The sequence below is a fragment of the Topomyia yanbarensis genome, chromosome 3 (assembly GCF_030247195.1).
Source record: "Topomyia yanbarensis strain Yona2022 chromosome 3, ASM3024719v1, whole genome shotgun sequence".
NCBI classification, from domain to species: Eukaryota; Metazoa; Arthropoda; class Insecta; order Diptera; family Culicidae; genus Topomyia; species Topomyia yanbarensis.
Window position 1 is genome coordinate 335,130,263 of NC_080672.1, and position 24,185 is coordinate 335,154,447.

Sequence of the window (24,185 nt, forward strand, 5' to 3'; positions counted from 1 at the left end):
ACCGCAAGAGAAAAGAAACATTTGAAATGTATTGAATTATGGAGATACTCTCAGTAAAAAAGTTTTTCTATAAATAACTTTAAAAAGTGGCGATCTAAATGTCATACAAATTGACTGATAAAACAATATTTTCATTCCAGTCTGCTTCCTCGTCCCGTACAGATCAGAAGCCAAAAAACGCTCCGCTTGCGAACAGCATACAAACAAAAATACTATCCGCCCCGCGCCGCTCTAACGTGTACGTCTAACATATAGACACAGGAAAGTTCCGTTGCACCTAACTGTGAGTGAAATGAGTGCACCAGAAAATAAATTTCGCCCATTAAGGGAGAACACAATCGCGATTGATTTTTCGCAGACTCGTCTTAGACCTTCAGTGCGCGAGGTGGAACAGTTGGTCAAGGTGAAAATGAAACTTGATCTTGTAGAGGTTTCACACGTCCAGCTTCACCACACGAGGTAAGTAGTTCTTATAACGTTCAACTCCTTAGCCGAGGCAGAAAGCTTCGTAGCAAAGAACAATATGCAACATGACGTTGAATATGAAAACGTCAAAACCAAGATTCCCGTATATATGGACGTCGATCTAACTGAAATATAAATCCATAATTTGGCGCCTCGTACTAGTGCGGATTGTATTAAAAGATTCATGTCGAAGTATGGAGAAGTGAAATCCGTCACAAACGAAACTTTTTCCCTGGCATACTCAACGGTGTTCGGGTGGTGCGAATGCGGCTGTACCAACCTATACCGTCTCACTTAACTTTCGAGGGCAGATCGTCCCAAGGTGTTAACTACATACAAACAACCCTATGCACATACCCTGGGCAGACGCCTACGTGCCAGTTCTGTAATCAGACGGCACACTACGGTAAGCCATGCGCCAAAACAACTAAAGCAAACACATATACAACCACCACTACCAAACAGCCTTCAATATCTTCTGATACACAACAGACAGCCGGTCTAAAAACGAATACCGAACAAACAATATTCCATGGCATCTCAAAGCCAACAGTTAACGTAGGCAGGGAAGAAATAAGCAAGAAAGAAGACGGATATATCAAAGTCACTCGAAACACACAAAAAGTACCAAAACAACAGCGACAACCAGAGCCAATCTAGCGATGACGAAATGGACACAAAAACGAGCGAGGGGGAAAGGAGACAGAATTATCAGCAAGCGGCAGAGGGTACACTCGATCATCGCTCACCACCAAGAAAGAAAATCAACACAAGAAGCGGAAAGCAGTGCGCCCAGGATAGTCGCCAGAAATGATATTCGGTGGTTTATGGTGGTTTCTGAAATGTATATTATTTTTCAAAAGGCGAATAATAATAATAAAAATAATAATAATAATATTTTTATTGTAAAATATGATTCAAAAGTCATTTCCAATCAAAATGCTTTAAACTAAAATGTTTCAGTATGTGATCGTTTTTTAGATTTTTGGAACTTTGTTTCAACAGGAATAATTAATTTGTAACCTATGCCCTTTTTATAATTTATTCACGTTTTCCCATAATGAACTCTCAACAATCAAATGTTTATCATTTTAGACATGAACACGATTTCTTCATTGTATTTGGAGAAGGCCATCAATGAGAATGATTTCCAAAAAAACAACTTTAAAGATATTTACATAATTCATATCAAGCAGTCCAAAATACTATTTTCAATGGCATCGAGCAGGGGAAACAAAACAAAGTGGTGAGTTAAACAAAAACAATTATGTGAAAAAAACACCCCAGATGCAGAATTAGAGCCTGCAACCCTTAGGATCCCGGCACAAACTCTTGTGCTATCCCTGGGTTATGATGACATCTCAGTAAGAACACATGATTATCGCGTTGCCAACAGTGATCGTTCCACTGCCTCTAAAGCGAGATCACACAAACAACATTTGATCTATTTAATTTCCACGTTAGATACCAACGGATTTTAGCTCATTGTCCATTGTACTTCGGTGGGGGACAGACATTTGCGCAATGTAGAACTTGACCTTCCTTTTGGTCAGGCCGTGCGCTAGCCACGACAACTGGACCTGGAAGCGCATGGTATCGGACTTCGGCTCCCACAGTAGTCCTAGGGTGGATACGGATCGTTCGTCCTGGAGATCACGCAGTGGCAGTAGAGCGATATCTTCTTGCGGAATTTCCGCAAGGTCTTCGGAGTAATCAGATGCCCAGGTCTTTAGTGGAAGACCAGCTGAACAAAAGATGGTGTGGGAGGAATCAGTGTGAGTTCACATCGTCTACAGGACGAATCGCGAGTGGTGATAGTAGCGTAATGTTTTTGACACTGTTTTTCTTTTATGGAATTAACAGAACACGGCTCACGCTTGTTCTAAGTTTCGATCGACAGTTGTTAAATGGCAGATGCGGGGAACGGTAGGATGATCTATGGATATCTTTCCTGAAACATTCCATCCAAACACCGTTCCTATTAACAACGACAGTCACTCTCCCAGAGAGCACTTGCTGCCGTAATACAGCTCGTGCTATGCTTTACCATTGACAGCCATGTCTATGTCGGATGGGATATGGAATCCGAGGATTGCAAACGACAACTTGGGAAGATTCCACGCGGAAATGTCGATCGGAACAGGGTCGGAAGGTTAACTGCCGCTCTCTTGAGGATCAGGAACTCAAACTTGGTGAAGTACGGTGCGGACTTCGACTTGATCATAGCAGTTCATTGGAACTTGGTGGATTCACCTATACAAGCTACTGTGATATCCACCTTGGTGCGACGAAGGTTCAGAAAATTTGTAGAAACATAAGAGCGAAGGTTCAGGAAATTTGCAAGCTTCTTGGTGATAAAGTTGCACATGGATCCAGAATCTAGAAGTGCGCGTGCCATTCGGATCTACTTCGAGGAGGGAAACAGTTTCTAGTAAAACTGTACTGTGCTTAGTCTGAACTGACAGGCTTACTTGGCTGTTCGGTTTCACTGAAGAGTCGATAGCATCTTTGGCGGTGTTGACTAGTGCAGCAGGGAGTGGTTTTTTCGTGGCAGTGTCCAGTACGGAAACAATTCCAACTTAAGCGCTTTTGGAACACCAGAAATTGGGATAGCTCCAACTTTTCGTATTAGGACAAAGGTTAAAAAGATTCCGTTCGATTTCTGAGATGTTTTCATATTAGAAAAACTACACAATATGTATGATTTGCATCACGGAGCAGAAAAATTATAAAATATAAGGGACTTTGGGGCCAAAATGACCCAGTATCTAACTTTCCCGTATTTTTCAAGAAACAGGAATATCTCCATTTAAATACAAAAGTTATTTCCTTTTAAAAGAAATATAAATTGTAATTTTCTGATTACTTCTTAAAAATTTATAGCATTTAATATATATTTCTTCCATATTTTCCCATAGCACCAATTTCAAAAATTTCAAGCGAAGTGGGCGGGAGTCTAGAATTGTCCAAATGATATGAAATTTGGCATCTGAGCTTACTTTGACATTTGTCACAATGTGAGAGGAGGGGCCTTTGAGAATTGAAAAAAAATTAAACGTCATTTTTCATCACCTTCCATCTATTTTCCGAAATATTATTTTTGTTATTAATCCTATTGAGTTTTTGTGTCAACTCTAAGCGATCTCACCAAATGTTGATATATATTCAACTTTTTGGTGAGCAAGCTTGTTTTATAGATTTTTTTCATTTTGATTCGCCTCTTTTCGGGTTAAAGAAACCATTTTTGGAAAAATCTCTTACCCCATGTGCAGGATTGGGAATCGAAACCACGTGAGCTACGTACTAGGATTTACCAACTGCGATATGCCCGTCCTCGTGTTTTAAATTGTCGCATAATAATTCAGGCAGTTATCTGATTTTAATATAATTTGACAACGATAGGATATCGACTAGGATATAAGTTACAAGATCCCCTCCCACAAATTTTTAGAAGTCATCATCATGCTTAAAACAATAGGTTCTCAATGTAGTGGTCAGACAATATTCCTCTAAAATTAATTTGTACAGTATTTAATTTAATTAGTCAGCATCAGTTTTTTTTCAATTCAAATAATTTTGCGTTGAGGGGGGTGGAGTTAACCCCCAAAAACCCCCTGTTTACGCCACTAAAACGCAACCAATAGTGTAAAATTATGCGTGTGATTGACATTGGTCACAAATCGTGCTATAAATAACTTAAGTATGTGTTGGTGACCATACCGACATCAAAAAAGTCCATTTGAATAATATCAAGACTTGAACCGGCATTCATTGACTCACCAAAGACACCCCCTTACTGACTGAGCTAAAGCGACAATAGGAAAACATAGATTTATCATCAGTGCAAATTTGACATAGTTTACAGATGTGCCGGTCTGAATCTGGTAACACATATCAACCATCCTGTAAGTCGTAAATATTGAAAAAAATCAGTCTTAAAAGCTTTAGTGTTTCCGAATCACCTGACTATTTAAAAACCAATTTTAATCCACCTAGCGGTGCAATTGTGCCTTTCTCAATCATGAATCACGAGAATGTGTGCGTTGTTTATATTCATTAAAAGCTTTTAAATGCATATATTACATTTTATTATTGTACATCACATGACAACTATATACAGGAAAATAAATCTTTATTCGAGTTCTAAAATTTTGAAAAAGAAAAAACAGCCACGGTAATATTGAACTGAAAGAAGGTGTGAAATCGGCAAAGTCCGAAAAAGTCGATTTTTATAAAAAAAAATTCGAGATAGCATAAAATCTCGACGTTTCATGCATTTTGAAGATGATTGGCATCAAAAATACGAATTCGATTTCTGAAATTTCATGGGGTCCCCCCTTTGAAAAAAAATTGAGCTCCGGCTTATATGGGAATTTCATATGTGACCGGACGATTTAGTCTATATTTCCGGACCCATATAAGCGATCCGTACGAAATTTTATAGACATCTGTGGGGATATTATAGCTATCATTTGGGACTAAGTTTGTGAAAATCGGCCCAACCATTTCCAGGAAACTGATGTGAGTTCGTAAATTTTGAAAGATGGCCGCTTTTCCCGGACACTTCCGGAACCGTCTATGGTGGTCAATGTAGTCAACGAAAGTTTGGTTGGCCGTCGGTGACCTAGAACAGCAAATTTAAGTTGTTTGAGAGACATTTTAGCGAAATTTTTTGCTTTCATCGGAGTATCGGTTTGAATCACAATTTGCTATGTGATTGCACGCCACAACATGTAACTCCGGAACCGGAAGTCGGGATGAAATTAAATAGCCATTTACGGGGACACAATACCTTTCATTTGAGGCCAAGTTTAGTCGAATCAGTCTAGCCATCTCCGAGAAACCGATGTGACTATTATTCTGAATTTAGATACTTCCGCCGGGGCTTCCGAAACCGATGATGGTGACAATTGTGGCCAAATAGACTTTGAATGGATGTTAGTGACCTAATACTACAAATCGAAGCAGTTGTGGTCATATTTTGGAAAAATTTTCACCTTTATACATTCATTGCAGAATTTATTAAAATCGACATTTTCTGCGTGTTTGTACTCATCACCCTGTAATTCCGGAACCGGAAGTCGGATCCATTAGAAATTCAATAGCAGCCTATGGGAACGTTGCACCTTTCATTTGAGACTAAGTTTGTCAAAATCGGTTCAGCCATCTCTGAGAAAAATGAGTGACATTTTTGGTCACATACACACACACACATACGCACATACACCCACATACATACATACACACATACATACACACACAGACAATTGTCGAACTCGACGAACTGAATCGAATGGTATATGTCATTCGGCCCTCCGGGCCTCCGTTAAAAAGTCGGTTTTCAGAGCAATTGCAATACCTTTCTATTGAGAAAGGCAAAAATGTTCTACTCAAACAAATCTAGCAATTTCTCTTCCACACATCATAAATAATGTTGACTGAAAGTTGGAAAAATCAGCACATTCTAGGAATAAAAATTTCAATTTAAATGACTTAGAGTTTGTTATTGAACCCGAGCCCAAGAAGATACTAGTTCTCGTTAATTTCTAGGTTGCCGCTCCCGCTTACATTGAAAATGTCGGTTTTCAAACCATAGGTACAGATAACCTAGCAAACCAAATATTTTGAAACTGCCAACTTATGCGTATTGCCGTCAGAGTAGAGAGTTACATTTAACACGCCTTACCTGCCCGACCGTGCAAATGTTGGGTGATTTCCTACATTAAGTATATGCAGATTTGTACGACTTGAGTATTCCATCTATTCGGTGCCTCTCAAATTTATATCTGAGCGGCCCCAAATTATGAGGTAAACACTTCCCTCATTCTCTTTTGATTATGAGTGGAAACCCATTCCTGCCACAGTATACTACAACCCTTTTGAAATCATCAGAAGGATATGGTTCATTTTGCGGCAAATATGTTGAACAATAAACGTATTTCCTGTTTGTTATCAACGGTCATATTAACTGTGACAGCACAAATATCGCGAGTTGAAAGGTCTAATTGAAAACATGCATGAATAGCTTTATTCACCTATAGCGAACCCCGAAATGCGTATCAGGGACATGACCATCATTTAAATCCCACGATTTGCGAAGAAACAAACGTCCACTGTGTCAGAGATTCGCATAACACAGCAAGGTTAAGACTCACGACACTCCGTGCGCGACTGGCATATTTTAGACCTGCCAGCCATTCAGTCCTCAGCAAGGAGAAACACTTTGACTTGATGATTCCTGTTTTCAGTCGCCGCTTACGACAGGGAAGCAAGAACCCAGCGGAACAATTCTTGGTTGAGATACTTCAATCTGCCGGATGCCACACTGCCTCTAGGCTGGTTATGTCCGGAGAAAGATAATAGACTGTTATCAACCTCCTAGTGCACTACAGCCACATTTGCTGTTAGTCGCCTCTTACGACATGGGAACAGAAACCCACGCACTAGTAATTATGACTGCCGCTAAACGGATTTTCAGCCAAGGTTAAGCTGTTTTATGTCGCTTGAATTATAACTGAAAACAATCAACGGTGTGACTTTTTACGTTAATTTAAATGGGAATTTAAATTAGATGGAGCTTTGTATCAATATTGATTGGGTCAGGTACTTTACATATTATGTTGTAATTTATTTTTGTGAATTTTTACTGTGTAGAAGATTTTAGAAAAATGTAAAAGATCTTGAAGAGCACTTCAACCTTGTGGGTACTTTCAGATTCGTTTTCAGGAGTAGGTGCCAGAAGTCGATATTGGATGTCATTGTGCAATGTATTTGTTTTGAAAGATTAAGGATTATTATGGGCAGTGGCGGATCCAGGGGGAGGGTCCTGGGGGTCCGGACCCCCTCCGAAATTTTCTTATTTATTGAGAAAATTTCAATTTTATATTAGTTTCAAACTCCAAATCATTCCAAACCAATTTTGACTAACAAAACTGATATTCATTAAATAATGTTATTACGTATTATGAATTGTACAATGCTAATTTAAAATTGAAATTTCAGACCCCTCCCGAAATTTTTTTCTGGATCCGTCCCTGATTATGGGGATACAAAGTTGAAGGAAAAAAGTGAGTTATGTTCGTGATTTTTTTAAATTGTCATATTTTATTTGAAAATGACCACTCCTGTGAAGCGTGTTTTTTCAAAGGTTTGCGGTGAACACTCTCTATGGCAAACCGCTCAACTAAAATAAAAAAGTAAGAAAATTATTGAAGAAAAACGTACCAAATTTCGAGAAACATCGTTGATTCAGCTTTTAAACAAACCCTGAAAATTTGGCTAACTTTGCTTGAATTGAAAAGAAAGTTATACTGAAAATATTAAGTTGAACGTTTAAGGCAGCAGTAGGGTTTTAATGGACTGTTTCATTCAAAAGCTCCTAACTGTATATCTAATACCGTATCGGAGAAAATAATTAGCACATGTAATGCGTAATTATTGTACCTATAATACCTACATATTATTATATGTGAAAAGCTTGTCATTTAGACAAGGTAGCAAATTTAGCAAAAATTTATATATTTTTATTTTATTATTGATTGTTGCTCACTTTTGCTGATTTATATTGTTAGAATCTATTGAGCAACAGGTATGATCAAAGCAAACGGATTGATTTTTAGCTGTCTGTTTACCAATCAACTTTTCAATCTTATTCTCCACCTACGAGTTCTGATTGATTTTCTTTCTGCTAACTTTACGGGAAGTTGGAAGTTTACACCCGCCGAATATTCGATCCTCGGTTACGCCCACGTTAGAAAATGCCTCGACACACAAAAAGAAAACGTACAGGTAAAGCTAATCAGTTGTTGAGGGGCAAGAAAAGAAAGGTTGAAGAATGCACAGAATGTGTAAATAATACTGGATTCGAAAAAATAACCGAAGCAAAGAACGAATTACATGGATTTGAACCAAAGTCCGATGACAAGAACTCATTTTCTAAAAATGATCGGTTTGTATTTGTAAAATCAGTGCATTATTTTGATACTAACTTCTATTGATGATAGTTATGAAGATGATGCAGATAATTTTGAAGACGACCTATCAAATTTATGGAGTGAAGATTTCGAATCTGAGGCTAATATTGTAGCAATTCGTGAGGGTAGCATTGATCTACTGAACAGGTTTGCATCTTTTGAAATAGACTTTTCATGAGAGGTTGGAATGGTGTGCCCCTGTAAGTTCAGCCGAAATGCTGGCTAGCTTTAGTTTGTATTCCGGCTCCAGTGATACTACTAATTCTAATTAAAATCGGTCGTGTTACTGGAGCCGGAATACAAAATAGAACCATCCAGAATTTCCGCTCAGTTTCTGGCTAAATTTTAGTGGGATAGACTGCCAACCACCTCACTATGACTGGAATATTTACATTATTCCAATTGAGATTTTTCTATTTACTAATTTAAATTTCAATGACAATGATAGTATCGACGAAGAAGTAGCGCGAAATGACGTATCTGATGAATCAGAAGAGCCAAATGTCTCTCAACTGAAATCAAGAAAGTAAGATAAATATTGAAGAAAAACGCATCAGGGTTTCTAAATTTCGAGAAACACCGTTGATTAAACTTTTAAACAAGCCCTGAAAATGTGGTACAGTTTGTTTGAATGGAAAAAAAAGTTATCCTGAAAATATTGGGGTGAACGTATAAATGTGAGACACACTGTACAGTTCATTCAAATACAATCTTGTCCTACAGGCAACGAAATATACAGTAGCTGCATACCCACTTTATTGACGATTAACAAGTGTAAAATAGCGATTGACACTTTTAATTATCAAGTATAATATTATCATTAGAATACCGGAACTACGCAATGAGATGCCGCTCGCCCGTGGGTGTTTGAGACAATAAAACAGCGAGTAGAATCACGAAAATTTATTTCGTATTGCAGGTTGATAGTTCATAGGAGGCCAGGTCGATTCGATTAAAACTTTCGCCATTTGTTGAGTTTACTCGATTATTATTGGCGTTTCCAGAAAATATTTATATTCTTTCCACCTACAGTTTCAACAAATAGTCACGTACAGAAAACGGGACCGGCTTGCTGGAACGATTCGCTCATAGCAAATGTAGGCACCGTCTATGTACCTCGAGTGCATCGACAGTCATTGCTACCGAGAACCCCTTGCCGCACGCGCCAAGTGAATCAGTCGAGTTTCGATCGAGTCGGGGACCGGGTGGCTTCAGTGCTAGGATGTCGACCAGAATGGAGCAGTACTTTAGAAGTGAGGACGGTTCCTACGTGGCTGCTGCCGAACAAAACTCCAGCAAATCCTTCAATACGAAGCGGTTGGAAAAACTGGTGAAAATTATCCTATTGGACATAGTGCCAAAAACGATCAAACTTCTACTGTTTACAGTATTGGCGTTTCTAAAGTACTTGCTTGTGTCGTTCTTGCCGGCTCAGCGAAAATCTATTGCCGGCCAGGTGGCCCTGGTTACAGGTGGTGCAAATGGTTTGGGCAAAGCACTTTGTTTTCGTTTGGCACAGGAAGGCTGCGCCGTTGCGGTGGCCGACATAGATTTGCCGAGTGCGCAAGAAACTGCCGAAGAAGTGCGGGCGCGTTTCGCTGGTGTCAAGGTGGAAGCATTTCACGTCGACGTCGGTGACTACAAGTCGGTTGTACAGTTGAGAAAAAATGTAGAACGCGTGCTGGGACCGGTTGACGTACTGGTCAACAACGCCGGACTGCTGGCGATGCTGTCGCTCTCCGAAGGGACACCGGAGGACGTGCAGAGGATCGTCAGTGTTAATCTGATGTCGCATTTCTGGGTGAGTGTCTGCGTTTAGGGGTTGTGCTTTTTTCCCCTTTCCGGTCGAATCTATGTCAGATTAGTGAGTAATTTGTAACTGATTTGATGGTGGAACTTACCCACGGGTAACTAGGCTAGTTGTGTTAATTATACCGCCTAAGTCACCGAAGGCATACTGGTTTGACTCGTATCAGAGTGCTGCAGTTAACATGGGAAGGTCAAGTTGAATTTAATAAGTTCTAATGGCGGTGTGAGAAGTGTGTAAATGGAGAATGTTGTAATATTGTTGATGTTGACTATCATAAAATTGAAATGAGTGCATGCTGCCCCCAGAATGCCAGTGCAGTGGTGCTACGGTACCATAGATTTTCAACAATATGTAAATAGTTTGAGTAGCTTCTGCATGATTTCGCAATTACGAGTGCTGACACTGCGTTCAATCTGTTCAATGACAAAATTGAATAATTATTGCTGATCTAACAGTGATTAAAAGTATAATGGTTACATTAAGAGTGGATCGAGAGGAATTAAAGCGCCGCTGTAAGCAACATTGTATGCCCACCTAAACAGAATGCACAAAAAATGTGAAATTGTTGATGAAGTAATATTAAACTGATGACACTGGTCGTAAATTCTGATATGCAACTACACTGTTTAACATCAAATTAATCAGATAACTGTGCTACGATATTATCATTATTTAAAATTTGCGAGTTTCGCTGTATTTGTAAGCACTTCAACGAGTGATTCAATCAATCGAATAGCTAAAACAGCGGTAAAATCATCAAATGGTTCCGTAATGTGGTAGTCTTCTGAGGCGGAATCTTCCAACTTCGAATTTCTAAAATTTTCCATATTTTCTGATGCTAAAATATTTTTGTTTCTATGGAAAAAGTTTCTTCTGGTTAGATGCGCAAAATTTTTTGGATTATTTTATTTTTTATTTTATCAAAGGATATTTTGCAATAAATTTTTCACATAAAAAATCTTCCAGCGTTTATCCTTCCAGTTCATAATGGAACTTCGATTAACCATGTCAAAGGAAATCCACCGAAAAATTTTGGTTCAATTTTCCGTTATGGGACATGAGTTTTGGCAGACAGAGTACGAGAAGTTGGGGCTCTAGAGCATTTCATCATTCATATAGTCGGTGTTCAGAATACTCTACAGAACGGAAACTGTGATGAAATGGACGTTAGCACTGTAAGTCGTTCGAACGACATTGTTGATGGTCGGTTCCAAGTAGAAGAAGGCTTCATCACCGTTGAGAATTCTTCCTTGATCGGAAAGAATGTCGGCTACCTCCTCTTCGCGAAGAATTCCTAAAGCCTCCTTAAACCACTTTCCAATATCGGACTCGGTTTGATCAAAAAGAGTAGGTTGCCGTTACGAAATATTTCACTTTTTGATTACTGTAACTCGATAAACAAACAGCAGCCAAGAAAGAAAATCTAAATGGTGTCCAAAATAGATTGATAGCAATTTTTTAAGACATATTGTTAACACCATTGTAGATAAAAAGAACCATTACGAAGAAACCTTTATAAACATATAACATGCATAATACCAAATCCGACAAACTAATTAAATCAATTTAAAATATTACAATTGTACATTTACATGAGCACATATCAACTCTATTTAACAATAAATTATCATTTAATATACACTCAAGTTTTTTTTTACGCGGTTTTTTTTTGCGCGGTTTTTTTTACGCGGTTTTTTTTACGCGGATTTTGAAATTTACGCGGTTTTTATTTACGCGGATTTTGAAATTTACGCGGTTTTCATTTACGCGGTTTTTGAAATTTACGCGGTTTTCATTTACGCGGTTTTTGAAATTTACGCGGATTTTGAAATTTACGCGGTTTTCATTTACGCGGTTTTTGAAATTTACGCGGATTTTGAAATTTACGCGGTTTTCATTTACGCGGTTTTTGAAATTTACGCGGTTTTCATTTACGCGGATTTTGAAATTTACGCGGTATCCATCAATGAGGTTCCCTTTATCGCGGATTCTTAAATTTAAGTGGTCTTCATTTACGCGGATTTTGAAATTTACGCGGTTTTCATTTACGCGGATTTTGAAATTTACGCGGATTTTGAAATTTACGCGGTTTTCATTTACGCGGTTTTTGAAATTTACGCGGTTTTCATTTACGCGGATTTTGAAATTTACGCGGTATCCATCAATGAGGTTCCCTTTATCGCGAATTCTTAAATTTAAGTGGTCTTCATTAACGCGGATTTTGAAATTTACGCGGTTTTCATTTACGCGGATTTTGAAATTTACGCGGATTTTGAAATTTACGCGGTTTTCATTTACGCGGTTTTTGAAATTTACGCGGTTTTCATTTACGCGGTTTTCATTTACGCGGCTCGTATCCCCCGCGTAAAAAAAACCTGAGTGTACTATTTCTAGTGTACAAAGCACTCAGTAACGACATGGCAAATGCTTCATTTCAGAATGAATAGGGAAGTTGGGGTATTAGGGCAATTGATGCAAAAAATATGGTTTCTAAACTAAGTGTCAAAAAGTCTGACGTTTCCGAATTTTACTACTAATGAAACTATTTTGGCCCTAAGAATTTTTTACTTTCAACAAGGTACATTTTATAAAGATTGATTGATGAATATTAGAGATATATGCACATGAAGATGATAAAATTTTATATGAATGTCAAAATTGACCTAGAACCCCAACTTCTCGTATTTTGACAACAGTCGTAAAGGTTTCGCTCAATTTCTGAGATTTTTTCACATTCCAAAACTGCACAATATGCATGGTTTGAAGCATAGAGCAGAAAGTTTATTAAGATTAGAGGAACAAAATGTGTTAAAGAAGTTAATATATGTTTTTCGAAATTTTCCCATAGTGCCAATGTCAAAATGTGGATGAGGGTTTTTTTTTACAATGAAGAAGACCTTTACGTCCTAGCCCAGTACACGTGCTATTGGTAGGGTCCAATCTACCACACGGGGTGCACTGGGGGCGTGTCGCGCTCGAATGGTGACCAGCCATTAATACCGACTAAACTCCATTGGGCTCCGCCATCATTCCTCCCAGGAACTACCTCTCGGTATTACTTCTGGGGGGATGGCTGTACTAAATGTACTCATTCACTCTCACTCACGCGTTCATACGTCCTGTATGAGGCTTACTTGGGTGCTCTCTCAATCGCACTTTGATTCACTCTCAAACACTCCCACATAAGGCTGACTTTTGTGCTCACCTTTTTCGTTCCTTGCGAGGCTGACTTGTGTGCTCACCTTACTCATTCCTTGCTAGGCTTACTTTTGTGCTCGCCCCACCCATACCATGTGAGGCTGACTTGGGTGCTCACCCTATCACCTGATTCACTCTCGATCGTGCCACTCTATTGTACCTCTGTCACTCCCCCTGGCATCTCATGTGGGACATTTTTCTTAGGCCCCACTTCTGACATATCATGCGAGGCTGACTTGTGTGCTAACCTTTTTCATTCCTTGCTAGGCTGACTTTTGTGCTAGCCGCTACCATACCATGTGAGGCTGACTTTTGTGCTCACCCTTAACATGCCGTGTGAGACTGACTTGGATGCTCACCCTTTCACTCCTCTGCCACGCCATGTGGCATCGATAGCTAAGTCCCAACATACTACGCTACGACCCTCCCGTCTTGGCATGAGGCAGTCCACTTATACGCCTATACACTCACTCTTCTGTCTTGCTTCGGGGTGGCTGGGTTTACCCCTTACGCGGTTGCCAGTCGCTGCGCCAAACCTGCCTCGGCATGAACAGACCATTCACTCCCTTTTTGGCGCTTGGCCTTTTTCGCTCCAACTAACCAATCACTATGTCAACAGTTTTTTCGGCATTTAATTAGCAAGGGACTGGAAGGTGAAGTATATTTTTCAATATTTAGAGCCATAGTACTCAAGGGAGAGCAAGGTGTTGAAGTTACTTTACGCTTGTCCGGACATGCCGTAGACTCAGGTGATTCGCATTTCTAATGCCAAAAGACCCTGACTCCTACGGTAGCAGACAAAAGGTTAAGTCGCCGGTGAGCTCTAAGCTTGCACATATGATCCTTCCACGCTTTTATAAACTTTCTCCCTTCAACACCTTGCTCTCCCTTGAGTACTATGGCTCTAAATATTGAAAAATATACTTCACCTTCCAGTCCCTTGCTAATTAAATGCCGAAAAAACTGTTGACAAATTGACTCAATAGGTCGTTAACAAAAATGGTTAACAAAAAAATGGTAAAAATATAACCAATCACTAGTTAGCCGTGCCCGTCGTCTGTTGCTCGGTTCGCCAGATTACCTGTAGCCTACTGGCAATCTGGATGGTAGCAGCCAAGACTGCGTTCCATTTCTCCACCGATTGACACATCCGCTGAATAAGGGTATCAAGGGTTGTGTCCCAGCCACAGACATCAAGCATTGCTCTTCTTTCGACGTCGAACCGATGACATACGAACAGTATGTGTTCGGCAGTTTCGTCTACACCTGGGCAGTCAGGGCAGACTGGGACCTCCGCGTGCCCGAACCTGTGGAGGTACTGTCGGAAACAGCCATGGCCTGACAGGAATTGTGTCAGGTGGAAGTGAACTTCCCCATGGGGTCTTCCCACCCAGCTCGATATGCTATGTATCAACCGGTGGGTTCACCTACCTTTCGAGGAGTTGTCCCACTCACGCTGCCATCTGGCGACCGAGGTCACCCTGGTGCGCTCGCGGGCTGCCCTATTTCCACGTAGCTCAAAGCACTTCTCATCTTCCCGAATGACCAGCCCGACTGGCATCATGCTCGCTATCACGCAGGATGCATCGTGTGATACCGTGCGGTAGGCAGATATCACTCTGAGGCACATCACGCGGTAGGTGCTCTCCAGTTTCTGTAGGTCAGCTTGTCGTCTATAATGACTCCGAGAGACTTCAGACTTCGCTGTGAAGTGATCGCGACTTCTCCCACATGGATAACTGCATGTTGTGCCGACTTGCGGTTGTTGACGATAACTACCTCCGTCTTATGATGAGCGAGCTCCAGGCCTCTCGCGCTCATCCATTCCTCCACCGTGCTGATCGCGTGTTCTGCGGTTAGTTCTACCTCAGGAATTGACTCCCCGTAGACCTCCAAGGTTACGTCGTCAGCAAATCCGACGATCTTGACCCCAGGAGGGAACTTCAGTAAAATAGTCCAAATGATGGGGAATTTGGCATCTGAGTTTACTTTGACATTTGTCACAATACGAAGCCTTGGAGATTTCAAAAATGAGTGTTTTCTGCAATGCCCTCGTGGGTGTTCCCACTTTTTTGCTGCCAATATTTTACTCTTTTTGCTGTAACTTGTGGTAGACAAATCTATTGTTCTATCTCTTTAGTGCTATTGGTCCACAAAAAATATCTTACTAATCATGAAGAAAGTTTTAAAATCGATCAAGTATCAGCTGAACTATAATCGATCAAAGCAAGCATTCTCGCCTTTTTGATTACTTTGGTATTTCGAATGATTACCATAAATTAAAATCAGTGGCGTTGCCAAGGGATTCTAGGGGTTACCCCCCCCCCCTCTCCCCCAACCAATATAATTGGATTGAAAAAAAAAATTAATGCTAATTTAATTAAATTTTGCGCAGAACATTTTAGGTTAAATATTGTCTGATCAGTACCTTAAACACCTATTGTTTTAAGCATCATGAAGAATTGTGGGAAAGGGATCTTGCAACTTATCTCTTAGCCCCATAGCCCCTTGGTTCTCCCATAGTTGTCAAATTACATCAATAGAAAATAAAATAACTGCCTGAATTATTATGAGCTGTTTTTGGAGAGATGTCCTAAACCAAAACCACTTTAGTCCGATCAACGACTCCGACACCAACCGACGGAATCCCAATACAAAGCGGAAATTCGTATACGCTAGCAACAATTACAAAGCTTATAACCGCTACTCTCGGCATGTGTTACAAACGCAATCTGACCTTAAGCGAAATTCTAGACGTTTCTGGTCTTTTGTAAATGAGAAGCGTAAAGAGAGTGAACTTCCTTCTATTATGACTTTAGCAAATGAAACTTCTAGCATGACCCGTGGCATTTGTACCCAATATGCAAAACATTTGAAACAATTCCGACTGCTGCAGCACATGTTGAAATCTGACTACGACATGTTCCCAGAGGCAGATGAACCTAGGTGACATCCGTTTTACCGAAGAAGACGTTGTTGCTACTACTGAAAAATTGAAATTTTTGGCATCGGCTGGTCCAGATAGAGGTCCTGCCATTATTTTAAAAAGATGCGCAAGTGCCCTTTCTACTCCCCTAAAGCTGATTTTTAATCTATCGTTGTCACAAGGGACGTTTCTTCTTTGTTTGGAAATGTCGGGTATGTTTCCTGTCGTTATACAATGTTATAAGCAGGACATAGCAACATACCAGGGCATAACCTCTCTTTGTGCGGGGTCCAAGTTGTTTGAAATTCTAGTAAGCAATGTGTTGTTTCGGGAAGCCAAAACGTATATATCGACAGATCAACACGGGTTCTTCCCAGATAGATCCACATCCACGAATTGAGCACAGTTAACTCCACATTGTTTTAAAAGTATGGAATGCGGAGCACAATTAATACAGATCTCAAAGCAGCGCTCGATCGTGTTGATCACTCTCTCCTACTGGCGAAGATAGAAAGATTGGGTGCCTCAATCAACTTTACTAAGTGGCTCAAATCGTACCTTGTAGGCCGTACCTTATCTGTCAAACTAAGAAATGTCGAGTCACATAACTTCATAAATTTATCAGGTGTGCCCTAGGGTAGTAATCTTGGACCTTTGCTGTTCTATTTGTTCTTCCATGACGTTTATAATGCACTTTCACCAGGATGCGAACTTATCTACTCAGATGACCTAAAACTGTTTCTTATTGTGCGATCTGAATTGAACTGTACAACTAGATGAATTTTCTAACTGGTGTACTCGAAATCGGTTGACTATTCAGATGCTTAGTAATTTCGTTCACGCGCAGAAAAACCCGAATTTTGTGGTACTTTACTATCTCAAGGAAACTATTTAAATATTTTTACAGCTGGATTCTCAATTGACATTCAGAGATCACTATTCACACATCATTGCGAAACCAAGAGGGACCTTAGTTTTATCATTTTAAGTTTACTGATCCATATTTCCTGAGAACCCCGTTATTTCACTCTTGTACGCTCCATCCTGGAAGCTTCAGCTACCATTTGGTGCCCGTACGCGAATATCTGGATTAACAGAATTGAATTTATGCAAGCTAGGTTTCTCCGATATGTGTATGTATGTTGGTAACCACTATCCTAGCTTGAGTCTTGCTCTGCATGCAGCTCCACTTAACAGTACGCTCAAATTTCGTTACCATTCTGCATTCAGTATACCGCTGTATGAAGGGCCAAAAGGGGGTGGCGGACCCATAGGCAATTACACCCTCTCGGTATCCACGGAAATCAAAGAATCTTCACACAAAAAAATAATAAAATTTAAACGACATGTAAATCAATACGAATGTAAACATACAAAGATTGAATCAAAATTTTGATTGAAAATTACGTTAAAATCAATGCACTCAATTGGAGCATCTAAAAGCATACAATTTTACACTTCCATTCGTGTAATATTACATGTCATTCATTTTACAGTAATAAGCGTGTAAAAATACATCGAAGTGCATTGGTTTTCCGTTTGAAGAGACTGTAATTTTCAATCCACGTGTAGAATTATAATAAAATTCGTTGAAGAAAGCACGACAAGTCGTGTGGATTTTTGGTTAAACTTATTTTTACATTTATATTCATGCTCCAAATATGTGCATGAAAATAAATTTAAAATTACAAAATATTTTTTTCTGTGTTCTTCCAACAATATGATCTAACAGATTGAATAACAAATTTCTCGATACTTGTCAAGCTTTTTACGAGGTGGTTTGATTGAAGAAGAGCACGTCAAATTGTTTACAACTGTTGGAGAGAACTGTACAAGTCGCGAGCGACGGGCACCTTTCCTCCTTGACACCGATTGGCCTTCCACTTCATTGTCCAGTCGTAACTTCAATGATGCTCTGATGCACTCTCCTCACCCCATGGTAATATAATATAATATAGCATAATATAATACAATATAATATAATATAATATAATATAATATAATATAAAATAATATAATATAATATAATATAACATAATATAATATAATATAATATAATATAATATAATATAATATAATATAATATAATATAATATAATATAATATAATATAATATAATATAATATAATATAATATAATATAATATAATATAATATAATATAATATAATATAATATAATATAATATAATATAATATAATATAATATAATATAATATAATATAATATAATATAATATAATATAATATAATATAATATAATATAATATAATATAATATAATATAATATAATATAATATAATATAATATAATATAATATAACAAAATATAATACAAAGGTAGGTTTCTCCTATATGCTCTTAAAACCCTGCCATGGCGGAACACGATAAAGTTGCCATCTTACATTGAACGCTGTCGTCTGATTGTCATGGACCCTCTTTCAAAAAGGCGAAATATATCCCGAGCCGTTTTCGTAGGAAAAGTTCCAACTGGTGAAATAGATACCCAAATATACTTTCTCAGATAAATGCAAATGTGCCCCTTAGAAGTTATTATCGTGGGATTTTTTAAGACTTGACTATCAAAGTACTGTTTATGGAAAGAACGAACCCATAAGGACGATGTGTAGTATCTTTAATAATGTGTATGGATGTTTTGACTTCTCTATATCATGTGATGTTTTTAAAAGTAGGCTTAAACGGCTAACTGAGTGCATTAGATGTGATTTAGATAGAGATTTTGATTTGCTAGATGTACTATTAAGTTAAACACAGTGTAAAGTAATGTAATAAAAAAATAGTTTATTGTGTATATGTTAAAAGATAATAAAGTTTTTACGCGCTTTTGGAGGGTTTTCCTCCAAATTTCCTCATTCTATATTTCATGTAGACCATGTATGTCAGATGAAAAATAAATAAATAAATAAATATGGATTAGGGAAAATTTTTGATTGGATTAGGGAGAATTGGTTGATTGCCTATAAAACTTGCTCACCGATCTTGCATACCTTTCAACATTTTCTGAAAATGTATTTTTTGAGATTGCTTAGAGTTGAGACAAAAACTCAATATGTTTAATAACAAGAATAACATTTCCTAAAGTAGATGAAAGATGATGAAAAATGACGTTTACAGTCTATCTCTAGCAGCTCCATATCGGTGGAATAGGGTCATATGAGCAAGTCTAGAATTTTCCGACGACTTAACCCTTTGTCTTCTACAACAGGAGTCAGGATATTTTGGCATTTTAAATGCAAATCAGCTGAGTCTGCGGTATGTCCGGACAAGCGTAATGTAACTAAGTATTTTATGCTGTCGAAACCGACAAAAAGTTGTGTAACGGAAAACTTTCACACTAAGCACTTTGCGACGTTGAAAGACTTGAATGAGCTAGTTTTTTTTTTCATTTGAACGAATTTAATTCATTTTATTCTGTTTCTTCTTTCTTTTTATTCATTTTATAAATTCTGTTCATTTTGTTCATTTTATAATTTCCATTCACTTTATGCTTTCATCCATATTATTCAATTTATTTATTTTATTTAGGCGGTGGTCAGCTGTTTTAGTCTGCGTCTCTTATCACTTATTTTTAAAAAGTGATTCATCAGCAGTGCTATCTTTAAAAATTAACCACCTCGGTTATGCAACTATATTTTCCAATATTATTTCCACATATTTTGTCGTGAGTAATTTTAAATGTTCTTTGATTTGATGGCATTGTAGGGGAACACATATCCGCCGGTATATGTCAATTGCGCAGACGTTTCTTTAGACTGAGTAACCAATTTCTTAATTTGTTCAGTGTTTATTTGATCAACTGGAAAATAAATTCACTGGATATTCATTGTGCATGGGGAATACGCATGGTATTGTCTGAGTGAATGATGTATAAGGGTTGAGAATTGATAATTCGCAAGAAGAATTCAAAACCAGTCACCAATTTTCGGCAGTCATGTCAGTCATTTTTACTGGTTTACTTTTAGTCCATTAAATCCTCAATTCATTATATTAATTATTCTCGTTGTATTAAACACTGGCATATGCTTTAGAGTAATACATGAACTATATTACTGTCACGTTTTCAATATTTCTTCATGAACAATGTACCTCAATTAATGATGTAAAAGGTGACAAGTTAGTTTCTCTTCGTTATTATTGTTTTCAATCTTGTTCTAGTAATTAGCGTAAAAACAACCGCGCACATGTCATCGGTTGTTTATCCGACATACAAAGTTGGTCGTTTCAGGTATTTCGGTAGTGCTTATTTTATGCCGTTTCAAATGTACCGTAGATAGCATAACAACACGCGCGAATAATTATAACATAAGAATCAATCATCCACGGAGAAAGAAGCTAATACACAATTGTTATTATTAATAATACCAAAATATATACACAATAAGTAATGCGTGTCTCGAGACACAAAAGGTAATCGCTTTTCATTATATTGTATTGTTTTGGGACAGCCGTCTTTCGCCGGAATGAAGATGCAAGGAACAGTAAAACCGTTTACCTGCCGTTTGATTCAATTAACCATAAACGAGATTCCCGACTGTCGGCTCTCCGATGCTGAAGTAGCTTTTTTACAAACTGAGACTTTCCAAAATTAAGTCAATAAACGATAAATCTATCATAAATTCTCGACAGTCGGCTGCCCAGAGGAATATACCCATTCAAACACTACTGAGAATGGCATAGATCGTATCACTCATCAAGGTGAATCCAGATTTGTGTTACTCTTTACGTCGTTATACTAAAAAACTCCTTTCCGTGGCAAACGTGGAGATGCAGAGGTATACACGGTCTCCATAACAAACTTTGTTACACTAACCTTCTTTCCCTTCCCCGATGACTGTAAGGGCGTGGCCGGCGCCGTTATTGGCATTTCAAAGTATGGAACTCTCGAAACGTGCACCTTGAGAATGAATAGCTACTCCCAGGCCCCATTCGTTAATTATGTGTGCAATTTCGCTTGTTCTGGTCAATCATGGAGTAGCAACTACGAATTGCACGGTCGTCATGATCATACTCATACATATTATTAAATTTATTTATTTTATTGATTTCATTTATTTTATTTGTTTTATTTATTTTATTTATTTTATTTATTTTTTTTATTTATTTTATTTATTTCATGTATTTTATTTATTTTATTCATTTTCTTTATTTCATTAATTTTAATCACATCATCATAAATTGGGATCATAACAATTTTATTATTTTAATTAATTTCATTTATTTTGCTAGTGACATCGATTTTTTTTTCTTTAAAATTTTATACATAACATTGATTTTGATTATTTTATTAATTTTAATAATTTAATTTTATTGTTTTAATTTATTTAATTCTTTGAATGCTCTTAATTCATTTAATTTATATAATTTATTTAGTTCGTTTAATTCATTTATCTTATTTTATTCATTTAATTCGTTTTTGCTTTTCTCAATAGAAAGGTATAGGAACTGCTCTGAAAATCGACTTAAAAACGAGGCTCGGAGGTCCGATTGTCGTATACCATTTGATTCAGTTCGTCGAGTACGGCTAATGTCTGGGTGTACGTGTCTGTATGTGTGTATGTGACCAACAATTTCTCTTAATTTTCAGAAACTGAATCTCAAATAAAAGGTAAAACGCTCCCATCGGCTGCTATTGATTTTCGAACGGATCCGACTTCCGGTTCCGGAATTACAGGGTGATGAGTACGATCACGCAACAAATCCCGATTTTGACAATTCCTTCAATGAACATATAAAGGCGATTTTTTTTCCCAAAATGTTGCCACAACTGCTTGGAATTGTAGTACAAGGTCTCTAACAGTCATTTAAAGTCTCTTTGGCCACATTGACCATTATAATCGGTTCCGGAAGCCCCGGCGAAAGTATCCAAATTCAGAATAACAGTCATATCGGTTTCTTGGAGATGATTATTTGACCAAACTTAGTTCCAAATGATAAGTGTTTTATCCCCGTATATATTTATTGAATTTCATCTCGATTCGACTTCTAGTTCCGGAGTAACGGGTTGCAGCGTGCGATCAAATTTCGATTCGAACCGATACGGCGATGGATGCAAAAAAGGTTAAAATTTCACTAAATTGTGTATCAAACAACTTGTATTTGCAGTTCTAGCTCACTGACGGCCAACTGAAGTCTCGTTAACCACATTGACCACCATAGACGGTTCCAGAAGTTCTCCGGAAAAGTGACCATCTATCAAAATTAACAAACTCACATCAGATTATCAGGGATGGTTGGGCCGATTTTCACTAACTTAGCCCCAAATGAAATGAATCAACAATGCAATTCAAGTGTTCATGATTGAGACGGATTCAATTGAATCGCTAGGCGATTTAAAACAAGTTTGATATAAAACTTTTTTTTTTAATTTTTAGGTTCATATTGAAGAGCTTTAAATTACCTTTAATTTGATATCAACATCATGAAAATCGATCAAGTCGTTTTCTTGCAATCCTGGAAGCTAACAAATCCAATAATTTTCTGGGAATTCTAATATAGACTGTTATTGGAGTTGTAAGTTTCAAGCCTAATAGAAAATACTTCCCGAATGTGTTACTTGCTGAGCTTGTTTGGAATTGGCTCCCACGATAATGATGTTTATTAATTCAATTTAAAACCGAATACGAGTGATTCAAGTTCGATTATCTGCAACACATTTACTCACTAGATCCACTAACCCTATATCTTAATTCTGATTACTTTCAGACAATCCGCGAATTTAAAGCCGGTATGGTCGAGCGTCGCCGGGGTCACATCGTTGCCGTATGCTCAGTGTTAGGTTTGTTCGATTCGATTCAAATTGGTATCGTCGCCCAGTCGGCACAGCTAAAGCGGTGATAATTCTAGGTGTGATCCCATTCGGACGAACGATATGCTACAACACAACCAAGTTTGCGCTGCGTGGCATGATGACATCACTGAACGAGGAATTCTTCCTGAACGGATTGTCCAAAGATCTTCACATCACCATAGCCTATCCGGCTGGGATTAGGACCCGGAAACAATTTGTTGATTTCCTGCAGGAACTAAGGTATTAGAATTGGAAACATGGATAAACTGGGTAGCTCATCTGTACGTTTTCGAACAGGTTGAAGATCCCTTGGCATACGCCGGAATACGTGGCCAATGCGATCATTGATGGTGTCCTAACTAACCAGACGGAAGTAATTCCCAGTCATTTTTACGTTAAATGGATTATTAAATATTTCTCGTAAGATAGTGAAATTAATTTGAAGAATCGGACCAACTTCAATCTTTTTTTACTATTTTAGCATTCTACCAACCAGTTTCACCCGACTGGTCTCGGATATATGGATAGGAAAAGTTCCACAGCTCACGGAATAGTTAATTTTATTTGATCATGTTGCTTCAACATCGAACATTGCGTAGAAAAAGTTCATAATGTTATAGTCATCAAAGAAACTACATAATTTTAATTCTATTTAGTTATATGTCAGTACTTGAAAATATTCTTTGGAATGCATTTTAATTTCTTTAAAATGTTTCTTTATCACAGTTCGATTAATATGTATGAGCGCTAGTATTATTCAAATGTATCATATAGATTATTCTCGGCTCATTTAAAACAAAACGAAATTTAGTATAATATGAGATGTCATACAGAAAACATTTGTCACAAAAACAATAAAAAACGGGTGGGTAGTGTCTGGCACATAACCGGTGTGACGTGACTGCACTAAGGGCTGTTCATAGAAAACGAATGTCTTCTCACTAAACCGGTCTTGATGAACAATCTCCTGGAAAAATGTGCCGATCGTCGATTTCAAACGCTTCCGAATA

General features: G+C 38.0%; 2 protein-coding genes across 5 annotated transcripts in view; one reads left to right on the plus strand and one right to left on the minus strand.

Moving 5' to 3' along the window:
- Positions 1-24,185, minus strand: part of LOC131691972 (pikachurin) — a 788,885-nt gene that overhangs the window by 310,294 nt on the left and 454,406 nt on the right. The gene's annotated exons all lie outside the window — the stretch shown is intronic.
- Positions 9,511-24,102, plus strand: LOC131691979 (17-beta-hydroxysteroid dehydrogenase 13-like). Its single transcript, XM_058978796.1, has 5 exons — positions 9,511-10,239; positions 23,091-23,163; positions 23,232-23,415; positions 23,473-23,595; positions 23,657-24,102. Exons 1-5 carry the CDS (start codon positions 9,661-9,663, stop codon positions 23,727-23,729), a joined length of 1,032 nt encoding a protein of 343 aa, XP_058834779.1. The 5' UTR covers positions 9,511-9,660; the 3' UTR covers positions 23,730-24,102.